The sequence below is a fragment of the Camarhynchus parvulus genome, chromosome 4 (genome assembly GCF_901933205.1).
Source record: "Camarhynchus parvulus chromosome 4, STF_HiC, whole genome shotgun sequence".
In the NCBI taxonomy this organism is placed as follows: domain Eukaryota; kingdom Metazoa; phylum Chordata; class Aves; order Passeriformes; family Thraupidae; genus Camarhynchus; species Camarhynchus parvulus.
The window spans coordinates 59,719,349-59,742,482 of NC_044574.1; the positions used below are offsets into that span (position 1 = coordinate 59,719,349).

General features: G+C 43.3%; 1 protein-coding gene across 2 annotated transcripts; it reads right to left on the minus strand.

Moving 5' to 3' along the window:
- Positions 1–830: 830 nt before the first annotated feature.
- Positions 831–23,134, minus strand: LOC115903157 (glycerol-3-phosphate acyltransferase 3). 2 transcript variants are annotated; one of them, XM_030947416.1, is made up of 12 exons: positions 22,994–23,134; positions 13,819–13,891; positions 7,794–8,064; positions 7,244–7,318; positions 6,655–6,744; positions 6,368–6,461; positions 5,840–5,955; positions 4,686–4,741; positions 4,129–4,214; positions 3,569–3,697; positions 3,011–3,090; positions 831–2,191 (listed from the first exon to the last, which is right to left on the minus strand). In XM_030947416.1, exons 1-12 carry the CDS (start codon positions 23,132–23,134, stop codon positions 2,065–2,067), a joined length of 1,338 nt encoding a protein of 445 aa, XP_030803276.1. In that variant the 3' UTR covers positions 831–2,064. The 2 variants fall into 2 exon arrangements, with proteins under 2 accessions (XP_030803276.1, XP_030803277.1); XM_030947417.1 differs by lacking the exon at positions 13,819–13,891 and having other exon boundaries at positions 22,994–23,070.

Consider the following 23,134-nt stretch of genomic DNA (forward strand, 5'->3'; position numbering starts at 1 on the left):
AAACCATTGCAGTTCAGTTACTGATGATTAACTCGAAAAGCAGGAAGAAAGCAAGAGGGCCCATAAAATGGCTGTGAAGGTTCTCTTAGGAATCATGTATTTAAACCTTCAACCAGAACAATTCTTGTTCCATCTACAGAGAAATACATCCTAATTGATACCTTATAAGAAACATTCAGATATATATCCCAATATTTATACAGAGTAGATTTTTAAATGTGTTACCTAAACTGTATTTTAGGTATGTAGGTATATAAAACAGCCAGGCATGTTTTTGTAAGAGCTGTCCTTGCAAAGCTTCCTATTGTGAGCGCAATCCAGGAAAGCTCAAGCTCACAGTTAATATCCATAAATTATGACAAATGCTTTCATTAGCCCAAAGCTTGCATGACCAGTTCATCTTAACAGAAATAACAACTCAGACCACAGCTGAACTCTGTTCACCTTAAGCAAAAAGCCTTTGGTGTGTCTCACCAAATGTTAAGATGAACTGGTCCTACCACTCTAACCATATTAACAGAACCCATTTCCTTCTTAAAGGCTTGCCATGCTAAACCTGAAAACACTTCCCTATATATTTGTTTGTGTAAGTGCATAATGTGAAACAGGAATTCTTTTTCTAGGAGACTATGCTCTATCAGATTTTTGAGTTTTGATTTATAGGACAGTAATTTTCTTTCAGCATTAAATTTAATTTATCTTTGCTAAAAGGAAAAGACTACTTAGAAATGAACTCAGCTAAAAATTTAGAAGCTCAGTTCTTTCCCAGTTAGTTACAGATTCATTAATTGAGTCTCCCTGATATGACTTCATGCTGTAATTTCAAGATGAGCCTGCATGATGAGTTACTGCTAGTCTAACAAGGATAAACACTATGTGCCTTAGAGTCCAAGGAGACGGTAAAAAAGGAAAGAAAGTCAGGCTAGAAATCTGTAGAACTGAACTACAATTGGTCCTTTATGTCATTGATTGAAGTTTCCCTGATTCCACGTTAGGTTCTCAGGAAGTATAACTTTTTTCATTATATAGAGAACAGTAGTAATGCCACACAAGACCCATTATAAATATAGAATTTATTTCTCATTACATTCAGACAGCAATATATTGCAGATTTGGACATGTCATGTCTCATATCAAAGCTGACTTCTATGTTTATAGTTGTGATAGCTATTGCTAGCCCAGGAAACACAAGATACGTTTCTGGAGTGGCTCTCTTGAGAATTTCAAGCCATTAACAATAATTTTTGCAGATGGGCACTCTTGACAATCTACAAAGATTCATCTGTCATAGCCTACATTATCCAACCTTAACTGTACCTTACCTTTACAGCTCCAGAGCTCAAGAAAGCAATTTCAACAACAGCAATGGACAGGGAGATTGAGGACTTGCCCCTTATCTTCCCTCAGGAAGCAGCTCTCAATAATACCATGTTATAAGGCCACCAAATTCCTCACATTCCATGGTCTGTGCTTTTGGCAGGGCAGCTCCTTTCCCATCCTGTAGGGTCTCTGCAACCCTTGCTTCCATTCCCTCCTTGCACATCCAGGTGCAAGCTAACAAAAAGAGTCAATCTCACAGTTCTGACAACATTCTAAAGCATATGATTTGAGTCATCTACAACAAAAAAATCTGTGAGCAACAGGAAAACAAAGACAAAATTTTGCTATGTTTAAACCTTTAAAGTACCATGAAAAAGAGGTATCTTCACAAGCAGTGTGCTGACAGCATCTGTTCAGCACACTTCCCTTCATTCTTACCAACTCAGAAAAACTGGGGTGTTTTTTTCATCTTCTAACTCTGCGAGCATTCAGCTTGGGAATACCAAGAGCTGCAGTGCATCATCACATGAAGATGGAGAAGGGCAGGATAGTGAAAGAATGAACAGAGAAGAACACAGAGACACTGCCCTTGGCAGGCTCTGCACCAGCCATACAGAGAATATGAATAGACACAATGAAGGATTTTGTTGTTTCCTTGCTCTATTTTTTGACAGTTTTTTTTAAATTAAAAAAAACATTCCTGCTAAGGCTGGTTGTGCAAAGTTACTTTTCAAGAACCACCATTCAGTCTGACTCAGTTTCTGCAGACAGGCTTCCTACTGATCCATTTCTCACTAGCATTTTGCTGTAGTTCTTCTGCTGTTCTTCTTTGAAAGTATCTTTGACTTTCGCTCGTTTCAGTCCTCCATCCCTGGAACAGAGAAAGAGGGAACAGCAAACCATCAGGGCTGTAATGGCTATTGTTATCAAACTATGCATTACACTAAAATTCTACAGTTGATTAAGGTAGGTAATAAAGGCTTTTCTTCAGAACTTCTATAACATTCAATTTTAAGCAGGTTTATTAAAACCTTTACTTTGAGCACATAACTCATGCAGTTCAAATTTTGAATTCAGCTCATTAAAGCAGTCTATTCATGTTGGTAACACGCTGTACCTACAATAGAAATCTTTGGCAGTCTAGGATGCTACTTCCCCAGACTGTAGAGGTAGTCAATTTCCTGCAACACTACAGCTGTGTCTTGCCTTGTATTAGTCAGAGCTGGGTCTCATAGGTCTCATAGTTGAATCTATTTGCTCATTCTTGTCATCTGAATTTCACTCTCAAGTTTGTGTCACATGAAATCTAGGTATTATCCTGCTACTTACTGAGGCAGGACATGAGAAGTCAGAGAAGAAACTCTCAAGACCTGTTTAATTTTTTGTTGTTCATCGGATTTGCCAAAAAACTTCACTTTTGCTACTTAATCTCAACATCACAAACAACTGTGAAGGGACCTACTTCAAAAGCATCAAGCCTTTAGATAAGACTCACTGCATGCTATGTGCTCCAAAGACCTCATACATCTTTTACTTTCACATATGTGCATGTGAAGTTATTCCATTGTTTTCCCTGAGTGGAATAAAGTGGTGTTCAATGTTATTTGTCAGAAAGCTAAGGATGGAAGCACCTATCAGTCAAACTAATCACAAATAGTCCATGAATTCTAACAAGGAGGGCATCACTCACCATGGGAGTTCAGTCAGTCCTCCCTGGCGAGCAATGGCTGACCTCACTCTGTTGGCAAACTGAACAGCATCTTCATCTTCCTTCAAGAGCCACAAATTCAACATAATCAAAGAGAGAAGTCAATGGAAGCAGACTTTCATAACATTTTTTCATCTGCTGCCTCATGAAAATAACTCACTTCCAAACCACCCATTCCTTATCATGCCAACATCATAATCTGATGCTCCCATGTGACAATAACTCATTTTCCTCCTAGAGTGTCGAAATTAGGAGAAAATTTTGCTTCAACAAGATGGAACATTACCATTATTGCTACTGTGAACAGCACTGTATTTGCTGCTATCCTTTGTATATTTGATGCACTGCAGATGGTACTAAGCTGCATTAGGAAAAGGAGAGTCCAATCATACATCAGTGAGCACTGACAAAAATCCAGTATAAAACTGATTTAGAGACATGGGGTGGGCAGAGGTTTTGGGAGGAAACAAAGAGTAAAAATGCACTTGCAGACACAGTCAAGTTTTTAAATAGCAGTCAGGCAACCAGATGCAGGATTACCTTTCTAACCATTGGTGGCAAGTACCACACATTGCAAACGATGGCCCAGCTGGTCATTATTCGCAGCAGATAGCTCACGATATTGTATTTGCTGCTGTTCCAGAAGGCATCTCCAAACTGAGGATCATACTGCAAAGGATCACAAAGAAACAAATGATTAAGCCTTTCCCCAGACCACCACAGCCTCTCAGACCTGGGATCTGGGATTACATAACAGAACCAGCAGCAGATGTCACCCATTTGCCTGAACAGCCAAAAGAATTAAGTCTGCTGTGAGCAGGATGCTTCCCTTCAGCACTGGGAAGGACTAGCTGGATTTCTCTTCCTTCCAACTTTCTGAAGGAAGGAGCTGACCCCATCAGGCCTACTAGCCAGGCTCTATAGGCCAAAGGACTTAACTTTAATTTCAGCCACTTACTCTCCAGGAGTCGTCCACAGCATCCACCCAATTGCCAGAGCTACTGTGCTTTTAATAGCAGCTGCATTGAGACAGCTTCCTGCCCCTCTGACAAAAACCCATCCCAAACTCTGAAATCCAGCAGCCAGCTATTTCCACTTACTTTGATTGCAACAGGATAGATTGTCCCTCCTATTTCAAAGCTCCCCTTCTTGAACATCATCACAGATGTATTGTTTATGCAGGTGCCTGTCCAGAAGACAAAGTCATTGCTTCACACAGCCATTTCAGTACAACACAACATCCACACAGAAGTCTGACCCATAAAGAGCTTGCATTTGCTGCTCGCTGAGTTAAGCATTTCCCCCCCACTTACTTTTAGCCTTTGTCTTGTGACTGACTCCCTGAATGAAGCCAGAAGATGTGCAAGACAAAAATCACAATGCTGCGGTTAAATCTGTAGGACAGCAAATTAATAATCTCAGGGCAAAATAAACAATCTTCCCCTTCTTCTGCCTGCAGCTTCTGCCAGGAGAAGCAATGTCCAGAGACAGTATTGAGTTGTCTCCATGTACATTCATCTTATATTAAAGATGAAAACTAGGAATGCCCTAACAAACTTGAAGCCAGAGGTGAAGATAGATTTGAGCAGCAGAAGCCATGAAAAGAGAACAGGGATGACATCTACACTGAATGGAGATAAGGAGTTCAGCTTCTTACCTTCTGGAAAAATTAAGATTGGGAGCTTGCTTTTATCTGCCACATGTTCCCTGAGTCTGTGGAAGCAGAAGGAAAGCTTAAAAAACAGCTCCTTTCCACTCTTCTTTCCCCAGGCAGGTGCATTAAAAATATGTTTATATATTACATATGTATGAATCCAAAGCCTTTTACTAGCCACTAATTTGCACTTGCCTTTTTTTTTCTACAGAAACTGAGGCTTTGGGCCTGCCATCCCTTAGGCCCCTGGAGCATTACATGATGCAATATCCCTGTTTTCTTTCCCCCGCATTATTTTACTAATGACTGTCAGAGAAGCCAACAATTATATGCCATTAACTAACTCTGATCCACTCAACCTTCAAGAAATTGCCTAAGAAAAAAGCATATTGATGCAGTGGTCCATCCAGCCTCTGCTACTTAACAGCCTATTCCTTAAAAGGGGACTCCTAAATGCCCACAGCTCAGTACTTGAATAACACTTGGACAATTTGGCAAAACTGTCCCGCTGTGCAAAGGCAAATAAGCCAGTGAAAAAGTTAATCTGTCAAAATTAGTCTAAAAAGTTCTCTACAAATTAAGAAGAATTTTTATCCCTGTACTAGTGTTCACAGGTATGCTTTTGGTGACATCCTGCAGAAAACCACTTTTGTACACAGCTTATATCCTTTATAACAAGACATTTTGCCTTTCACCCAAACAAACAAGGCTTTTTATTTCTAGTGGTTCACAATTTCCAGTGATACTGAGTTTTTGTAACAAAAATCCAATTTTATCATCAGTATTTCTCTTCAACAGAAAGTACCAGAATTTAAGTATCTTCATATGGTTTCCAAGTACACATCTGAATTCAGACATTAATTATTATGCTGATGGCTTCCCAACTGAAATATTTTGTGACAGTCTGCAATCCAAAGCTTCCCAGAACCTTTGGTCTAAACCATGGCACACTGCATAAATGCTTCAAGCCTTCCCTGGTGACCTGGGAACCTGACATTTTCACCTCAGTGTACTGCACCAAAGCCCACACAAGCAAGCACACTCAGGTCATTCTGAGTGATGCAGTGTGCTGCACACCACCCCTGTAACTCATTCCCAAATCCAGGTCTTTGACTGCCCAATGCCTCTCCAGGGAGGCAACCCAGCACACATCTCACCGTTTTGTCACTAGATGGCGGTCCTTCATCTCGGACCGCTCGAACCAGACATGAGGACAGGCCTTGACAGTGGCTCGCTGGATAATGCCCATCAGCCCACCGTGAACCTGGCCCACCTGCAAGCCCAGCAAGGCACATCAGTATGTGAGACACCTGAAAGGCAGAACTTCCTCCTCTCCACCCCTCCAAAAACATCCAACAAACACAAATGCACTGGGAGGCTGCAAGCCAGGACTGAGCAATGACCACAGAACTGTTAAAATGCATTCACTTGAAAGAATCGAGACACTCACATGGTACTATCTCAGGTACTTCAACAGAAGAAGAGCTAGGTATTGACAGTCCAAGGACAACTTCTCCAGCACATAATATAGACCAATTTCAACACAATTTACACTTTTCCCCACTGACCGGTGCTCAAGCAAACATCTCTGCTGTGAAATTTAAGTACTGAAGTCCACAAGCAATACCCCACAATCTTTCCCTCTCCTGGTCCCTTTGCTGTGGTTATCTTAGATCTCCTCATACCATTGCATAGCATCCATCATTTGTCAAAATGATCGCATCTATTGGTGATGTATGGTTGGCAACACAAATTCCTCCTTTCTGAGGTCTGTTTTCCCTGAAATTACATATTTTTTTGTTAGACTGCTAGTGCATTAAAGCACCACATTACACACCAAATAGTTCCATTAAGCTGTCAGGTGAGTCAGCCTCTAGAATGTGACATCAACTTGCAGCTCAGGAGAGAGCAGTCCCCATTTTCAATGGGATGTCACACACATATAAGCAAATACACACTTTTGCTCACTCACTTGTTATGGTAATGGATAGTACCAGACAGAGCTCTGACAAGGATGCGGGAGCACGTGAGGTGAACCACTTCGCTTAGGTAGTTTTTCACACTGAAAGAAATTAGACATCTGAAGCATCCTGGAAAGCAGCCAGACACACATGCAATATTCTCCAGCCTACTCAACACAACTCAGGGCTGAAATCTTCCTGGTATTCTGGAGCACAGAGGGATGTTCCCAGCTCTACCACTCACTTGCTACAGCAGCTCAGCCAAGATACATCATGCCCTTGGCACCACTTTGCTAGGCAAGGCTGTCCTCTCTTTGCTGGGTGTTTTTCATCCCAACACTACTACCTGCCCTACAACGTCCCATTTGAGTATCTCATGCCAGCAGAAGGAACCCATCAGAAATCATCAACCTCAATGACAAGACTGATAAGAACCCAACCCCAGCCCAAATTCAAAATGCCACTAAAACAGGGTCCACAAATTTGTGGGTGGAATGGACTACTGGTAGTACGTTATAGGTAAAAATCTGTCCACTCCTAGTCTTCAGCTATTTGCACTGATGTAATTTGGAGAGTTCATCCCTCACACACAGTACCTACCTGCCATTTGGCAGCTGTCCCACCACAGTTGTTCCTACAATCATTGATGTAATCCCGATGGCAGCAAGGGTAAAGCTACAGACAAAACAGACGTTAAACATACGTAAGTAGCTTTGCTCATTGTAATAACACTTTCCCCTCTTTAAAATGGAAAGGGATTGCAGAAATTCAATTATTCCTCAGATACTTGACATATGCAGCTCTCTAACTCAGCAATTCCCTAACCTGTTGCTTAAAGTCATGGTGTAGCAAAGGCAGCAGATCCAGATACTCCCATGCACACAGTGTCAGGGAGCTTTAGAGCTTACATTTATTTTGCTAATACACATCGACTTAAGGGAAACATTCATGCAAAAGATGACCAGCAGCTCTACTCTACTCTCCACAGCAAATAAGTGCTTCTTAACATAAAAGGAGCCTTTAAGCAAGTTAATATTTTATATCTGCCAATGCCGCTTTTGGGTTAAAGAAAGGTGAGGTGACATTTACCAAGAAAGCACAAAATTTACCCGTTCTCAGGCTGACAAAACCCCTCAGCACCAGAGCTTACCGTAGGGGCAGCAGGAAGCAGTACCGCACTACCACCCCGATGACCCACACAACAGTCAGCCTCAGGCTGATGTAATGGAAGTTGACATTAGTTCTTGTGAGCAGATTCCAGGAGAGCAGCTCTTCTGAGGAAAATCGCTGAGTGACTTCATCTTCCACAATAGCCTCAAACCCTTTTCTGCAGAAGTAGAAGATGTGGGAGAATTCGAAGTCTGCTCGATGCAGAAGAGCAATTTCTTTCTCCATAGGTGTTTCATCCCTTTCAATGATACCTTGAGAAGGAAAAGGGTAATAATCACCTGAGAAAATAATTCTGTGATGTAACTAACAGTAACCCTCTAGATCACTAGTCACTTTGCATTACTCAAGAAGACAAATTTACTGTCAGAGCCCCTCCTAGGACAGGAAAAGAAGCTGTGCAGCTGACCACAGCATACCCTGCAGGAGGCCACTTCCAGCTCCCCTTCCTCATAACAACACCTTGAGCAGCAACTATATCAAGCTCTGTTACCTGCTGAACATGAAGCAAGAAGGCAAACCCTTTCCCATCATCTGGCATGTTCTCAAACTTTATTCAGGACTTTCTTATGCTTTCAGAAGAAACCAAGTGAGACCTTGGCCTTTTCATTCCCTCCTGTGCTCTGTGTATTTAAGGGCATTCAATCTCCTTGATGGAGGCTTCCCTATTCCCATCTTGTCTGACATTCTGGTGTCCCACAGCCACAACACTGCCAAAGCCCCAGACCACAAAACTGTGCATGGACCAGCTCTGAACCAAACACACCTCCCTGCCATCACAGCACAAATATTTTCTGTAAGTACAGGCACACCACACTATTTTTTTTTTAATTTACTTAAAATCAAACAAGGAAAAAACCCTCCAAAACACTACATCAAAGAAAATTGTGCTTAGAGGAGCCTTGATTTAGTTCAGCACCAACAACTCTTTCAGCTGAACTCTGACTACATAATGCCTGGAGAGAAACCTGGAGAGTTCACAACTGCAGTGCCAACAAGAAGTATTCCCCTTCCTCCAACCTGTTCATTTTTTAAGCTTATGGTCTGATAAGCACAAATTTCTCATCAGAGCTTACAAAGGCAAGAACAAATTGTGTAAGCTAAACACAGATCAAGTAGTTGCTTGCTTGTAAGCAAGTCTGGCTCCAGAAACTGATGACCAAAGAAATCTAGAGTAACAGTTAACCAGAACAACCATCCCCTGAGACACTCAACTTGGATTACAGAGGTCCAAGTTCAAGTTGCCACTCTGTCAGACACCCTCTGATAAATTGCATAATCTCTGTGCTTCCATGCTGAGATAAAAAAAAAAAGGAAAGGACATAGCACCCAATTTCGTCACACTACTAGGAACTTTCCACATCCTAGAATGTGTTCCTCCCAGTCAAGTCTTGTCAGCAGAAAATCTCTCAATATATTTGCTGTGCCAATAATTATAACATTTAAATTACAAGTGATATGGAAAATCATCTTATCGCACCTATGGATATGGCACAAATGGGATAACACAGGAAGCTTCAAGATACAAGTCCCACAAACCATTGAGGTAAACACTAAAGAAGAACAACACTGCTACAAAACCTACTGGCACCTTCAGCTTGGAACCTGGCAGGCAAAACTCCCAACTGTACCAGTGGGCCACCTCACTGCAATGTCCTATGACAAGCCTACAAATATAACCCATTAGTATGGCACACCCAAAAAGCCACATGCTCTTCAGGATCTAAATTATACAAGCATGCATCACATCAAGCATTTACCAAAATGGACTACGCTTATGTCATATGTTAAACCCAAATCAGAGCTCTAGCTTTTGATTCAATTTTTCCTTGCACTCAGAAAATCTCCAAACTGTGAAATATCCAGGACTGTAGGTGAGTCAGTGCAACCTGTCTGCTCTGTGCTGTGGGAAACAGGTTGTAGGCAAAAAACCAGGGGAACGCTCCAGCACTCATCACACAAGTACCAACCCCTCTCTAGTTCCCAGAGCTGGGAATGTTTCCTCCTTACCTAGCTGTTATCCTTCCCCCTTATTTAGCACCACTCACGCAGCCGGCCCATCTAGCTCCAGCTTCTCAGCTGAACCCACCTGAGAAGTTTATCACACTGCTAGCAAGCTGAGATAGCAGGGCTGGAATGTCTGGCCTCATCAGCCTGTGCTGTCCTTGTCACATAACACCCCCATGCACCAAATGCCCTGCCACTTTGGGACAGCTGCTCCAAGCCAAGACCTCAGCGGCACGTGAAGGCATTACAAACAGAATTACACACACGCTGCTCTCTGGTGACGTACCTAGCCTTCTTGTAATCACAAGTCACATTTAATGGCCTTTAATCCCTTGGCCATAGGCAGAACTGAGCTGGCCAAAGACAGCACTATGCAGGAGTACAGCAAACATTATTCTCAACAAAAAAAAAAAAAACCACAGCACTAGCCCCAAGCCTTCAAGCTCACATACTCCAGTCAACTAATTATACCAGGCCCAAATTTAACACCATCTACTTACAAAGCAAGTAGATCTACTTAGTAGTATCTAGTAATTAGCTCCTTAGTAGTATCTACTTATGTAGTAACTAGATACTTCTAAGATTATTTGCATAAGCTTTTCTTTTATTGAATGTAACTTCTAAATCTCTTATTGGCATTTTTGTCATTTTTAAACCCACCACCTTGAAGACAACACAGCCAGCACCCACACGGAGAGCTGAGAGCTGGTTATTCAGTTGCAGTGAGATAGACACCTACCCTCCAAGCACCTACTCAGCCAAGAGCTACCACTGGGTCCAGCACACACTTCCCTCTAACAGAGAAAGATCTTGAGGTGACAGCATTGCATAATTCCCCATGTAACTACACCAGTCAACTTTTCTCTTGAAACTATTGCTTATCACACAACCAACACAGAGGCACTGGCAGCCCTTTCTGCCAAGAGATGTAAAGCACAGTAGATTTGATGCTGCAGAGAAAGGTGGTGTCTCTTCAGTCATGTCCACTTGGTTTTGGGGTTGGTCTTTTTTTGTTTGATTTTGTTTGTTTTTTTACTGAGAGACAAAATTTCAGTGTTTGGGGAGGACCATTTTTGCTCTGCCAGGGAACAGGAAAACTTGACTTTGAACATAAAGTCAAGTGTTCCCTTCTATCCTGACCCAACCCCCAGTACTGGCTGAGTGGTCAGGGAAATCATAAGAGATGATACACACATCTATACAGCACTTACACATAGGTGCATACACACAGAGAAACATTTACCTTTACCCTGTTTTAATCAACTACTCTGTAATTCATTATCAGCAGGAGTTTCTCCTCCCTCAGTAAATATTGTATAATGCAATTTGGCCTCTGTCTGGTCATGCTCTGTCACCTCAGCCGACTTATATAATGCATTGTTAGACCTACACCTGCCCTGGCCCTCAAGTACTTTCTTCCACAGCTAGGAACTCCTAATCACCAGTCAGTTACTCCTATGCTTTAAAAATTCCCAAGAGCAAGACATGGAGCACAGCTTGGCATCACATGTCTCCCCATACTTTCTCAAGTAAGGAACAGTTAAGATTCCAGCTTCCAGCAGAAAGAGCCACCTCCAGTGGGAAAAGATTTTAACTTCTTATTTCAGATATATGAGGGACATCAAAAAGGACTTCAGGCTACCATTGTGATTGTGTATCCCCATCCCTAAGACTGCTTGAACATAGCCTGCAGGCAATCATCTATATTAATTACCTCAGGCCATTTTTACTATCTCTAATTGTCCTCCAGACAGCAAAGTACACTCAGCTGTGTGCAGGTTCTGAACCACAGCGCACGTTAACACTACACACCCCTCAGCTGCAGGAGAATTAGCTACTTGTAACTTTTTTTTAAAGACAGTTCAAAGAACCATCTACTAGCTAGGGCCTCCCTCCCTTGATGTCTGTTTACTAGAGAAGAAATAACCACGTGTAAGAATGATCAGACATCTAGGAGGATGACAGCTCCTATGGCGCAGCTATAACAGCACAGTAGGGTCTCTTGCCATCTCAGTGGCCCATAATGTGATGGGGCACCATCAGCCTTACAGGAAGAAAAAGGATATCTTCCTGCATCGCTGGCAACCTGGGAAGCAGACAACATGTCACTGACACTTAGCTGAAAGGACCGCTAACCTTGCCTTTCCCCCCTTTCCTCTCAAAAAACCCCATAACTTTCAGGACACTGGTGAGTGATATAGGATGTACTTTTTCTCAGCCACTTTTAAGTCAGCAACTAAGCAAGACAAGTTTTAACCTGTTTTCAGAGGTGCTGTGCAGTACCTCCAGTTTATTATCACAGATGCTGACATCTGCTGACATGGAAGCCAGTTCCACATCTGGCCTGCAGACAGTGAGATCCCAGTGTTTGCAGTATTGATAAGCATATCCCTTTGGAGCTGAAACACACATACCCGACTCAGCAATTCAGTCCCCACTACTGGATCATGTTCACATGAGCTAATCCACAGGCTCAGGTAACAGCTGACTTGTCTGCTAACTGGCAGGCTGGGCCTGCTTCCAGTTGTGCAGCCTAAGGAAGGAACACACAGAAAATGCTCACAACTTCAGCCAAATGCTGTCAAAATAGAGCAATTGAATAACAAAACTGAAGCATTCAGGAACCAGGAGGAAACCAAGTGCTGACTGCAATGCTTTGTTCAGCCTTCTCCTGTTTCCTGGGCAAACTCAGACTTCTCTTATGGCTCCAAAGTCATAAAGACAACTCTGACCTACTACAGTCTACCACAAGTATGGGTTAAGATATAGTTAAAGAACTAATTTCAAAACCAGGCTAAAGGAAGAAAGATGAAGCAACTTTTCAGCTGTCTTTCTACAGACAGCGAGTGTAAGAAGTTTGGCAAACACTGACACTAACTCCAGAGAGTAAAAGGTCAACAGCAGCAGACTGAAAAGAAGACAAGCCCACTACACACTTTCAACTTGCAGTCCTACCACAGAAAAAGCACTGAGCTTGGGAAAGAAAGGTGCTGTCCAACAAACACTTAGACCTCTTCAGAGAATATTTAAGTGCACTCTAATGCTTTTGGGACTGAGATAGCCTGCCAGCAACCCTAGAAGCATCAGGGTAAAGACAAATTTCAAGATGAATATTAACCTCATATTTAAACACAAAAATTTCCATCAACTAGGACAGTCTCCATCTTAAGCTCTACTTTGTTTTGCTAAATTTCATGCTGTTTCATGCCCTTCATTTCCTCATCCCCTGATTTTTCAAAGACTCAGTATGAGCCAGTAAAGGCAGCATTTTATACTGCAGGAACTGTTTGCTAGCCAGTAGCATTGCAAAACAATTAGATATGTAAGTGTGCTGGTTTTCAGTGGGGTAGAGTGAATTTTATTCAGAGTAGCTGGTATGGGGCTGTGTTATGGATTCATGCTGAACCCACAGTTGATAACATAGGGATGTTTTTGTTATTACTGAGCAGGATTTACAGAGCCAGGACCTTTCCTGTTTTTTGTACAACCAGGCTGGTGAGGAAGTTGGGGGGGCTTGGGAGAGTGGGAGGAGACACAGCTCGGACAGGTGACCCAAAGCGACCTTCCAGACCACATGGCATCATGCTCAGGATAATAAGTGGGAGGGAGAACGAGGAATGCAGGACATTGATACTGTTTGTCTTCCCAAGTCACTGTTACCCATGATGGGGCCCTGCTCTCTGGCCTGCCCACGGGAAAGCAGGGAATTCATTCCTTGTTTTGCTTTGCTTGTGTGTGTGACTTTTGCTTTCCCTGTTAAACTGTCTTTATCTCAACCCATGGATTTTCAGGCTTTTACCCTTGCGATCCTCTCCCCAGTCCCACTGGGGCAGTGAGTGAGCAGCTGCCTGAGGACATACCATGACTTTCAGTGAGCATGTAACACCCCATCTCTTCTCAGATTATCTCATGCACACATCTAACTGCTTCATTTGAGAAGGCCTCAGTACTCCAACGTCACAACATCAGCCTCATCGATGCGACTTTACCCAGGCTCTCACCATTGGCAGTAGGAGTCCGTGGCACCTGTGGCTGCGGCTTTTTGGCACCATTTTGTAACCGGATAGTGGCCCACTGTTGAACAGAATGAAAACATTATTTCACAAATGCAGTATTCACTTAAGGAAAAAAGTCACCAAAAAAACCAACAGTTTTGTGATTTTCAAAGAATATCTTCATCAGGTAGTCATCATTCATCCTCCTCAGATGTGTCCACAAACCCAAACACAGTTCTTATGAAGAAACTCAGAGTAACTAATAATAATTAAAAAAAACCAAACCAAAACAACACTCAGGGCTAGTCAGTACTTCTCAACTCTGCTTTCAGTCTTCAGAGAGCCACACCTGTTTCAGTTCCAGTTCACAGCCACCAAGAGCCTGAAAGGCCCCAGTCAGCCTTACTACTGCCACAACAGCCACTGAGTCCAGGCCACATGGAAAGCCCCAGAAGCCAAGCTAGACACAGGACACACACAGTACGTGTTCACAAAGCTGACAGACATATCACAACCCAGACTGTCTCCTTTCAGAGTTTCATCATACTGAAGAAAAAAAAACAAAAAACAAAAAAAACCCCAAAAAAAACCAAACCACCAAAAAGTCCTAACTGGCTTAAGTGAAACTGAAGCCTGCACACAGCTGATTTCACTAAAACCAAAACCAGCATTTGCAGTCATGAGAAATTTCAATTAAATTCAGACTCAACCCAAAAAGGATAACACCCAAGAACTTTCCAAGCTGAACAAACCTGACATTTCCCTTGACTCTGCAATTGCTCATTTCTTGGCATCTTCACAGAATCATAGAATGGTTTGAGTTGAAGAAATCTTAGAGATCACCTAGTTCTAACCCCCTTCCATGGACAGGAACACCTTCTACCAGATCAGGTTGCTCAGAGCCCCATCCAGCCAGGTCTTGAACACCTCCAGGGATGGAGAGTCCACAGCTTCTCTGGTCAATGAGTTCCAGGTGCCTTCTGCAGGCTGAACAACCCAACTCTCTTAGCTCTCATTTTGAAGCTCTGAGCAGCAGGAAAACAGGCCAATTCACCAGCTTTGGGGTGAGCTACAGAGAGCCCCTTCCTTCTCAGTTCTGCTGCTGCTAAGGCAATAGCTCTTCCAGGAATTAATTTTGACTGGATACATATCGAAGCTGCTCCGGTAACATCTGCTGCCTCCTCACTCTTGGAGATACAGCTGCCACAGTCCCTGAGTTTGTTGGACTTGCCTATGCCTCCTGTGCAGCAAACAGTAGGAATAACTCACTTTTTCTGGAGTACTCAAGTACCTTCAGTAACTTTCTGGCTACATTCTCACCAGTACTGTGACCATAAAAGTTCTGGGAAATACCAAACCAAAACAATGCTCAAGGAAGAACCTACTCAGAGCACTGTAATTTTACATTTTGCCTATGGAATGGATTTGAGGGTACAGAGGGACCAGCAAATACATTCAGGCAATCATTTCTGACCAGACTTGAATCACTGTATTCAACAAATTAATATCTCCACAAACAGCTAAGACACTTATCACATAGAAAAACAAGAGCATATTTGGCTAATAGTCTCAGCCATACACACCAGCAGAAAAAAAAAAGTTTTCATCTTTCAAATCCTCTCAAAGGGATAATTAAAACCTGGAAGAACACTTTGGTGCTCAGAAAGAGAATGCAATACTACCTTCAGAAAGCTCTTGCTACAGAAATCCTGCAGTTATGGGTTCATTCTAGACTGTGTCAAAGCTTGAGCCTCAGCACAAATCAGGAGGACACAGGTTATTGGGACAGGCCTTTGTAATGCACAAAAGCTTGCAACACCCCCCTATCCTGCAGTATCTTGACATTTTGCTATGCAAAGGCAGAAGTGCAATCTTCCCAAAGCAGAGAAATTGCAGAGTCATGTAACAAGTCAGTTTCTACTGCTCAGATACATTTATCCACCCTATTCAGAAAAGCCCATTTCTTCTTCCTAAGTGGTCTGACCTTTGCTCCTCATGTCCATCTAACTCCAGAAAGGCATAGCAACCCACCTAGGGGACGGAGGAACAGTGGCAAAGAGAAAGCCTGGAGAGGACAGCTCCCTTTGCACTCTACCTGTGCCTTCCCAGGAGACAGCAGCACTGCCACAAGCCTGACAAGAGCACAGCATCATGTACAAGGGTTGCACAGTGTAATCCAGGGGACAACTGACTTGTGCTCCACAAGTCAGTGGTTGAGGCATTTTTACATTCCATGCCAGGTCTCTTAGGGGATTTAAGCACACTTAATATAATAAGCAATGATGAGACCAGCTCTCCCTCTTGGTCAGGAGCATTTGGGCATTCCTAAGGACCCACATCTATCAGATGACACAGCAAACAAGTTCTCTGTCAGCTTTCTTCTTACCTCAATCCAAATTTCCAAAAACTATGTATGTTCCAGTAAGCAAGGAGTAAGAAATGAGAAATTTTTACTTTACATCTAATTCTTTCACATATTATCAGGCACCTGAATTAAAGGCACTACCATCAAAGCCAGAATCTCAACTTTGATCAAGTGTAAAGCTTGTTTATATCCAGGCTGGGAAACAAAAGAGACACCACCTGCACTAATGTCAGCAATTCTCCTTCCTTCCTGCTAACCAGGGGGGATATGTGCCATCCACTGCTGGTTCCTATGCTGAAGGACAACAAGGTTGTGCTACAAAGAGCTATCACAATGTGAGCTGATCCATCCCACAGAGGGGAAAACAGTGTGTTTGTGTATTAGAGATCAAAGCATGAAACAATTACAAGCCATAGTCTCCCTTCTACTCAGGAAATGAGCAAAAAGCAGACTGGCAAGGCCACAAATCTAAGTGGCTTCTCCCAGCTGGTGCTGAGCTGGCAGTCCCAAGGACCTTGGTGCAGACCTGCATTTTTAGTAGGGTTTCTTGAGGCAGCTTTGGGGAATAAGTATAAAACACCAGGCTCCTGAACAGATTAAAAATAGTTCTACAGAGGGGCTACCCAATGGACTGAAAATGTAAAGTTAAAAAACAGCATGATCCCAGAACTACAAGCATCACCACAAGCCTAGTTTTGAAACTTTAGTATCATAACTGCTAACAAGAAAGTAGCTTGAATGCTTTAATTATGCAATGCAGAATCTGAAGATACCACACTTCACTAGGCAAGGAAGACATCAACTTTCCCCTGAAAAGTTCCCCCTCCTTATCCTCCTAGAAAAGTCCTCTAATTTATCAGCACCTTTAAAATAAAATCTAAAGTGGCCAAAAGATCAAATTCATTTACACATCATGAAGCAACTGCCACACATAGAGGACCTATACAGTACTTGAGAAAGGTAGTTGTCTATTTAGCAACTGTCTTACCTGGAGTTAGGAAGGGGTTTTGATATCTCTTGTGAATGTGTGATTTTTGCCTCTGAGATCTGACTATGTCCAAAGCCAAGCCTGACATGTCATTTCATGAAAGCACATCTAGACATTCTTTGCTGGGATCAAAATACAAATCATTAGAAACACCTCAAAGTGTTGCCTGTTCCCCTAAGGAATGGGGCTCAGCCTTTCACCTCATTTACCACCTTTACACCACCTCTGACTTAACATTATTCAACAATTTTTTGGAAGGGAGAGATGGCTGAAAACTGCAATCACACAGAGACAGACCACTGGGGTTCCTATTTTAAAAGCACCGCTGGATCAGAGCCAAAAGTTCATGTGTTAGTTTAGGTGAGCACTCCTCCTTGGAATCTCTCCAAACCTCAGTAACAACAGAAAGACTGAAGAGCACATCCCCCACAATGCCACCTTGTTTACCACAGCAAAATCTGCATGCCAGTTACTGAGTTGTTCTGTGTGAGGAAAGAACACCAACACCACCAAGAGGAGCAATCATTTCCAAGTCAGGGCAAAATGTCCTCTCTCATCTCCCATGCACTTCTTATTCTGATGGGACACCCCTGGCACTGCCTCCAAGGAGCTTCCCAAATTCTTCTACACACAGGAGTTGCATGGCAAGTCCTTCCTGGTGGACAGGTATCCAATGAGCAATTAAGAGTCCAGCTTTATAGGATAACACTAATGGCATCAGCAAAAGGAATGCCAAGCAGCTTCTTTTGCAGCAGCTTCACAAACCCCTACTTCGAGGCAAGCTCTGAATACAGCTGCTGTTATTTTTTTAACAGCATTTGATTATTAACAGTGTTCACATGCTGTAAAATTGAGAGCGGTTTCAGACAAGGGCTGTTGATCTGGAATATGGCGCATTAATTACGGATGCAACTACAGCGAAGGGCAACCCCCAGCTCTGCCAATCTTACTGATACACAAGGACTCTTAAGTTTTAAATCTGTGGTAAACATATACAAAGGCCTTCAAAGGACTGGGGTCTACATTAATACAGGCCAGGGATTTACTTCAAGATTCTGCATAAAATTTGCTAAAATATTATTCCAAAAGTCAGCGTGAGCCCTGTAAACAAGGGTGCATCATTCACACCAGGCATGTCTCCAAGACATGCTTCTCATTACCATCTGAGCTGGCAGCTTTCAGAGCTCTCTCAGATTCTCCTCTGCCCAGCAGTCCTTGAAGGATACCAATTACACAGACAGAGGCCTTCACTGACTGTGCAATGACATTAGTCAGCAGAGTTTGCTGCTGAGGCCAGTGAGTTACACAAGCAGCAGTCAAAGCCCACAATGATTCATCTATTTATCAGCTTACATCCTCTTCTTCTCCATTCCCTACCCTCATGCCCGGCACCACACAGAATCCTGATGGTGACTTATGGGAAGAAGCTGCAGCCTGGCACACCTAGGACAAGGGTATCAGTCCATCCCACCGGCCCTGCACAGCTGCAATCTCCAGTTTGACCAGAGGCACTGAGAGGTCCTTTTTTCCTCATATCTAGGTCCATTCATAATTGCCAAGGTCATCTGCAACACAAGGAACTTGGGTTTAACCTCCAGCTACAGAATAATATTACACTCTTGTCCAGCGAAAATATATTCCCTACAGGCAGCATAATACAGTATCAGAAATTGCTTCTGTTACAAGGGGCTGCTGTTAAACCCTGATGGGTCAGTTACAGGACCCAAACAACATCTACAAGCGCAGCATCTGCTGTGCATTACAGCCAGCAAAACCAGCCACACAAGAAGCACTCTCTCTGCTCACCGCAAACCCCCACACAAAGCCTCGAGAGACTGGGAAGGGGAGTGCACTAAATGTGCTTGCAGTCACCAACAACCCATTAGTCCAGAAATAGACAATAATGTGATGTTAGTTAATAGCCAGGCTGTTTGTTTCCTGACTCAAAAATGTGACCTGAACAACTCACTTCCCTCAGGCTTTCTTGTTTCTTCATGTTTCACAAGTATTATGCACCGCACAGTTTTAAAAACACATGAATTTTTCCCTTTAGAAAGGGCAAGAAGGTCAGTCTTTACAAAGTGCTGCTGACAACTCCACTGTCTCAGGTAGCAAGGCGCACCCCAAGAAAAAACAAAAACCCATCAGACTGGAAAAAAAACCCCAAGTATTTAACAAGGTGAGCTGCAATCCATCCAAGCAGAATCATCACTGGGGGGGTGCACTGCTACTGCCAAATACATAGACACACAGTCCAAACTAGTCCTCCAGATTTTCTACAATCTGATGGAAATAGAGAAACTGATCCTATGCGACAATGACTGCTCTATGGGCCTCAATGAAAGACAAAGGATTTGCTGAAAGGTTGGATTCTCCAGTGCTTAGCAAGACACCTCCAATGGCATGTTTGCAGGGGCCTCGACAGCCCCCAATCATACTAAGAGTTCACAAGAGGCAATGGATTATGACAGAGCATAAATGAGACCAAGAGGTAAAAATGCACTAAATTTAAAATTGGAAGCAATCTGTTGATGTTGAAAAACAAACAGGGAGCAACGCAGCATGCTGAGATGACTGCAAGAGACAGTCCCCAGCATTTCAGCAGTAGAGAATATTTCTGAGGCAGGAGACTTGACAAGTATCAGGACTGCAGCTGCCTAGTCCAGACTAGGTCCTCATAGGGTCAAACAGCTGCTAGAGATGTTTCTGCAGCAGTACTCCCACATTTTAAAAAACTATACTAACACGGTGCCAGAAATCCTTCTATTAACGCTGGAAGGAAAGCCACAGACAAAAATGAGCAAACTCCTAAAAGTTTGCTGTGTTTGGTAAGGCAATTCAGAAGCAAGTTCATGCACTTTCCCCCACATGATGGGGGAAGTAGGCTTTCAAATAGCAAGTGCTGCCTGCTGTACTTCTTCAGCATAACTTCCTACACATTTTACCTTATCACGTGGAAAAAAACACAATCACATAGGAAAAAATATATCTATATAAGGCTGGTAATCCCTAGTGCAGTACTTAAGGGTCAAATGCAGCCCAACAGCAGCACATCCTCATCTGTACACACTGTGTTTTCTTAGCAGCATGTGCTTGCTGAGGCAGCTCAGCAGAGAGAAAAATCTATTGTGCACCAACTGATGTCCCTTGTCAGAAATGTCAGATGGTCGAAGTACAAAAACACTTTGTTCCTAAAAGGAGCTTCCCCCTCCCTTTTCTCAGATCATGCTTGCAGCACCAAGAACAAGCTTCTGCCCTCCTGAAAAAAACAGAAAAAGATTTTTTTTTAATTGGCAGGAAAAAAATTCAAGCACAAGCCCCCATCATCTTAACTTGCTCCATCCCACAGCCTACACAACAACTGAACACCACAGACTCATTCTTGGATGTTTTGTTTTGTCCGATATGACCTGAAGAGGTATCACAGCAAACTCTAGAATTGTCCCTGAACTGTGGACAGACTTGGACCCTCAAAATACATTGATTTGAATAAAGCAGACATTGTAACCTGACAACACAGGCCATGTAGGAAACAAACCACAGTCACTGTGTCCTTTCACTACACCAGGACATGGGATATAAACAGGCAAATCCAGGGTATTACCTGGGATGCACAAACAGCCACCACTTTTCAGATAGTTCCTATTTTGTTGCCTATTAAAGAGGCAACAAAAGCAGCAGCATCTTGACTGAACACTGTGCAGGTGCAAGTGCCCACCCTCCTCCTGGAAAAGAGGGAAAAAGGCCTGAGGAGATCCAGGGCTGGGAGTGGAAGAGGAAGCTTAAGGAAGCTATTAAGCTAACACTGCTGAAAAAGGCCTCAGCCATCAGAGACTCCAGCATCCTGTGACTTCACAGAGCCCAAAAGCTCTTCGCAGGAGAAAATGTGCACACTCAATTCAACATCCCAGGGAGTCTCAGACACTCAGCTAGTAGCACATTTCACTGTTAACATGATAGCTATCCCTTATAAAAGAAATACACCTTCCCAAATTATTTAAGTAACCTACTTCTTAAAAGTTTGACATGCAAGGATCCAGTACTTTTCCCAATATTACTCTGATTAATATCCACAGTTTAGATATCACACATCAGGCCCTCTTGCAGGTGCTGCTCGGACCTGGCTGCAGACAGTCATCCTCTGTCGGGCTTCTAACCAAGACAGACCTGTGAGCAAATGAAGAGGAAACATCCCACAACAAACCACTTCCTTTCAGGGATTATCCCCATGCAAGTATTCTGAGGACAAAGAATTCACAGGCAAAGCAAGGCCAAGTTGAGATAAGCTGAATACCTGGGTGGATTGAGCTTCTTCACTCTCCCATAGCAAGTCAAATTTAGCTGACTCTTCTCAGAATACTTTCCAATTTTTCATTGCCTTTTCTTTATAGATACATTATTTTATATCATATCGATGTCCAATATAATTTTGTATTAATAAAATTTTTAATATATTGAGCAGCATGCAACTCCAGAAAGTATTTAATGCAAAAGTAATGGTAACTCATTATTTCCTCCCTTAGGCAATAGGAGAGCTCTCACAATTAACCACCATCAATATGCTGCCAGACACTTCTTCACAATTTTGCCCAAAACATTTTGAGTCACCTCTTGTTGCAACATTTGATGACACTAAAAAATAATGATTAACGATCTACGAATAAAGAATGTAAATTGTGGTTATTCAAAGGCGAAGGCAAGTCATCCAAACAAGACTATCTCACTAGGCCATCTGAATTGCTCCCTGAGGCCAAGGTGATTTTACCTCCTCAGTTCCTGCTATTCAAATCCATTTTTCCACTAACAATTGCATCTTCTCTCCTCAACATTTATCCTGATACCATTCACAGTCCCAGAAATTACTTAGAGCAGATTCATTCTCACTCAAAAGCCTAAAAACATTTTGCCTTTAGATGTATTTAACAAATGCTGATTTAATAGGTGGAATTTTTTAGCCAGACACTGAAGTACACGAACAAGGCTTGCCTAAAAACCTCGAGGAACAAGATGAAATTAGACAAAATCTACTTTCCACAGTCACGTAGTGACGTATATTGCATAGCCACTGACTGTGCTGTGAGTCATTTAACTTTTCCTCCTTACAGCTGTTTCCGTGATTTGGGCACGGCCCCTCCTTGGAAAAAGCGTAGTAAAGATTCAAATCTGATCACGTCCAGCAACTGTCTAAAAACACCCTTGCTCACCACTACCATAAGCTTCAGAAGGAGGGTTTTCACACACATATTAAATATGCCCCATGCAGAAAGCAGTTCCTCTGCGAGAAACTGGCTATCCCTGAGAATTGAGAGGCAGATGGCAACTGAGGCGTTGCACATGCTCAACTTGGATGGGAGTCCGCGTTTCTGAGCATCAGCACTTCTGACACCAGACCTTTACACCCTCCGAGAGCATGACCCGGCATCATTTTCCCCAGGTGCAGCACAGCTGCCACAGCGACAGCCTCGCCCAGGCCATGGTACAGCCTTAGGTAACAAGGTTTATTCCGGTGGGTCCAGGGACAGCACTCCAGAGCCTACACAACCAGAAAATTAACACAGATCTCCAGTTTTACTTGAGGGCTTTAAGCCCGAAGCTACAGCCGGGAAGAGCTGATGCCAGGCAGGAGTGACCCACCCGCTCTCCTCTACAGGAGGACACGATGGGACCGGAGCGCACAGACGCCCCTCCGGGATATCCAGCCCCGCACACGCCCCGGCCGGAGAGAGCCGTGCTCGGCCCGCCTCAGCCCGGGGGCAGCGAGCGAGGCGCAGCCCCGCGGGGAACGCAGCGCCAGGGACAACCCCTTCCCCTCCAGAGCTCCCGCCTACCTCCAGCGTCTTCACCAACACCCACATATAGGCTTCAGAGATGCCCAGCGAGATGCCCAGCGCCGAGGGCACCATGATGAGCCCGAGCACCACCGCCATCCACACGGCGCCCACCTGCCCCACGGCCCACACGACCTCCAT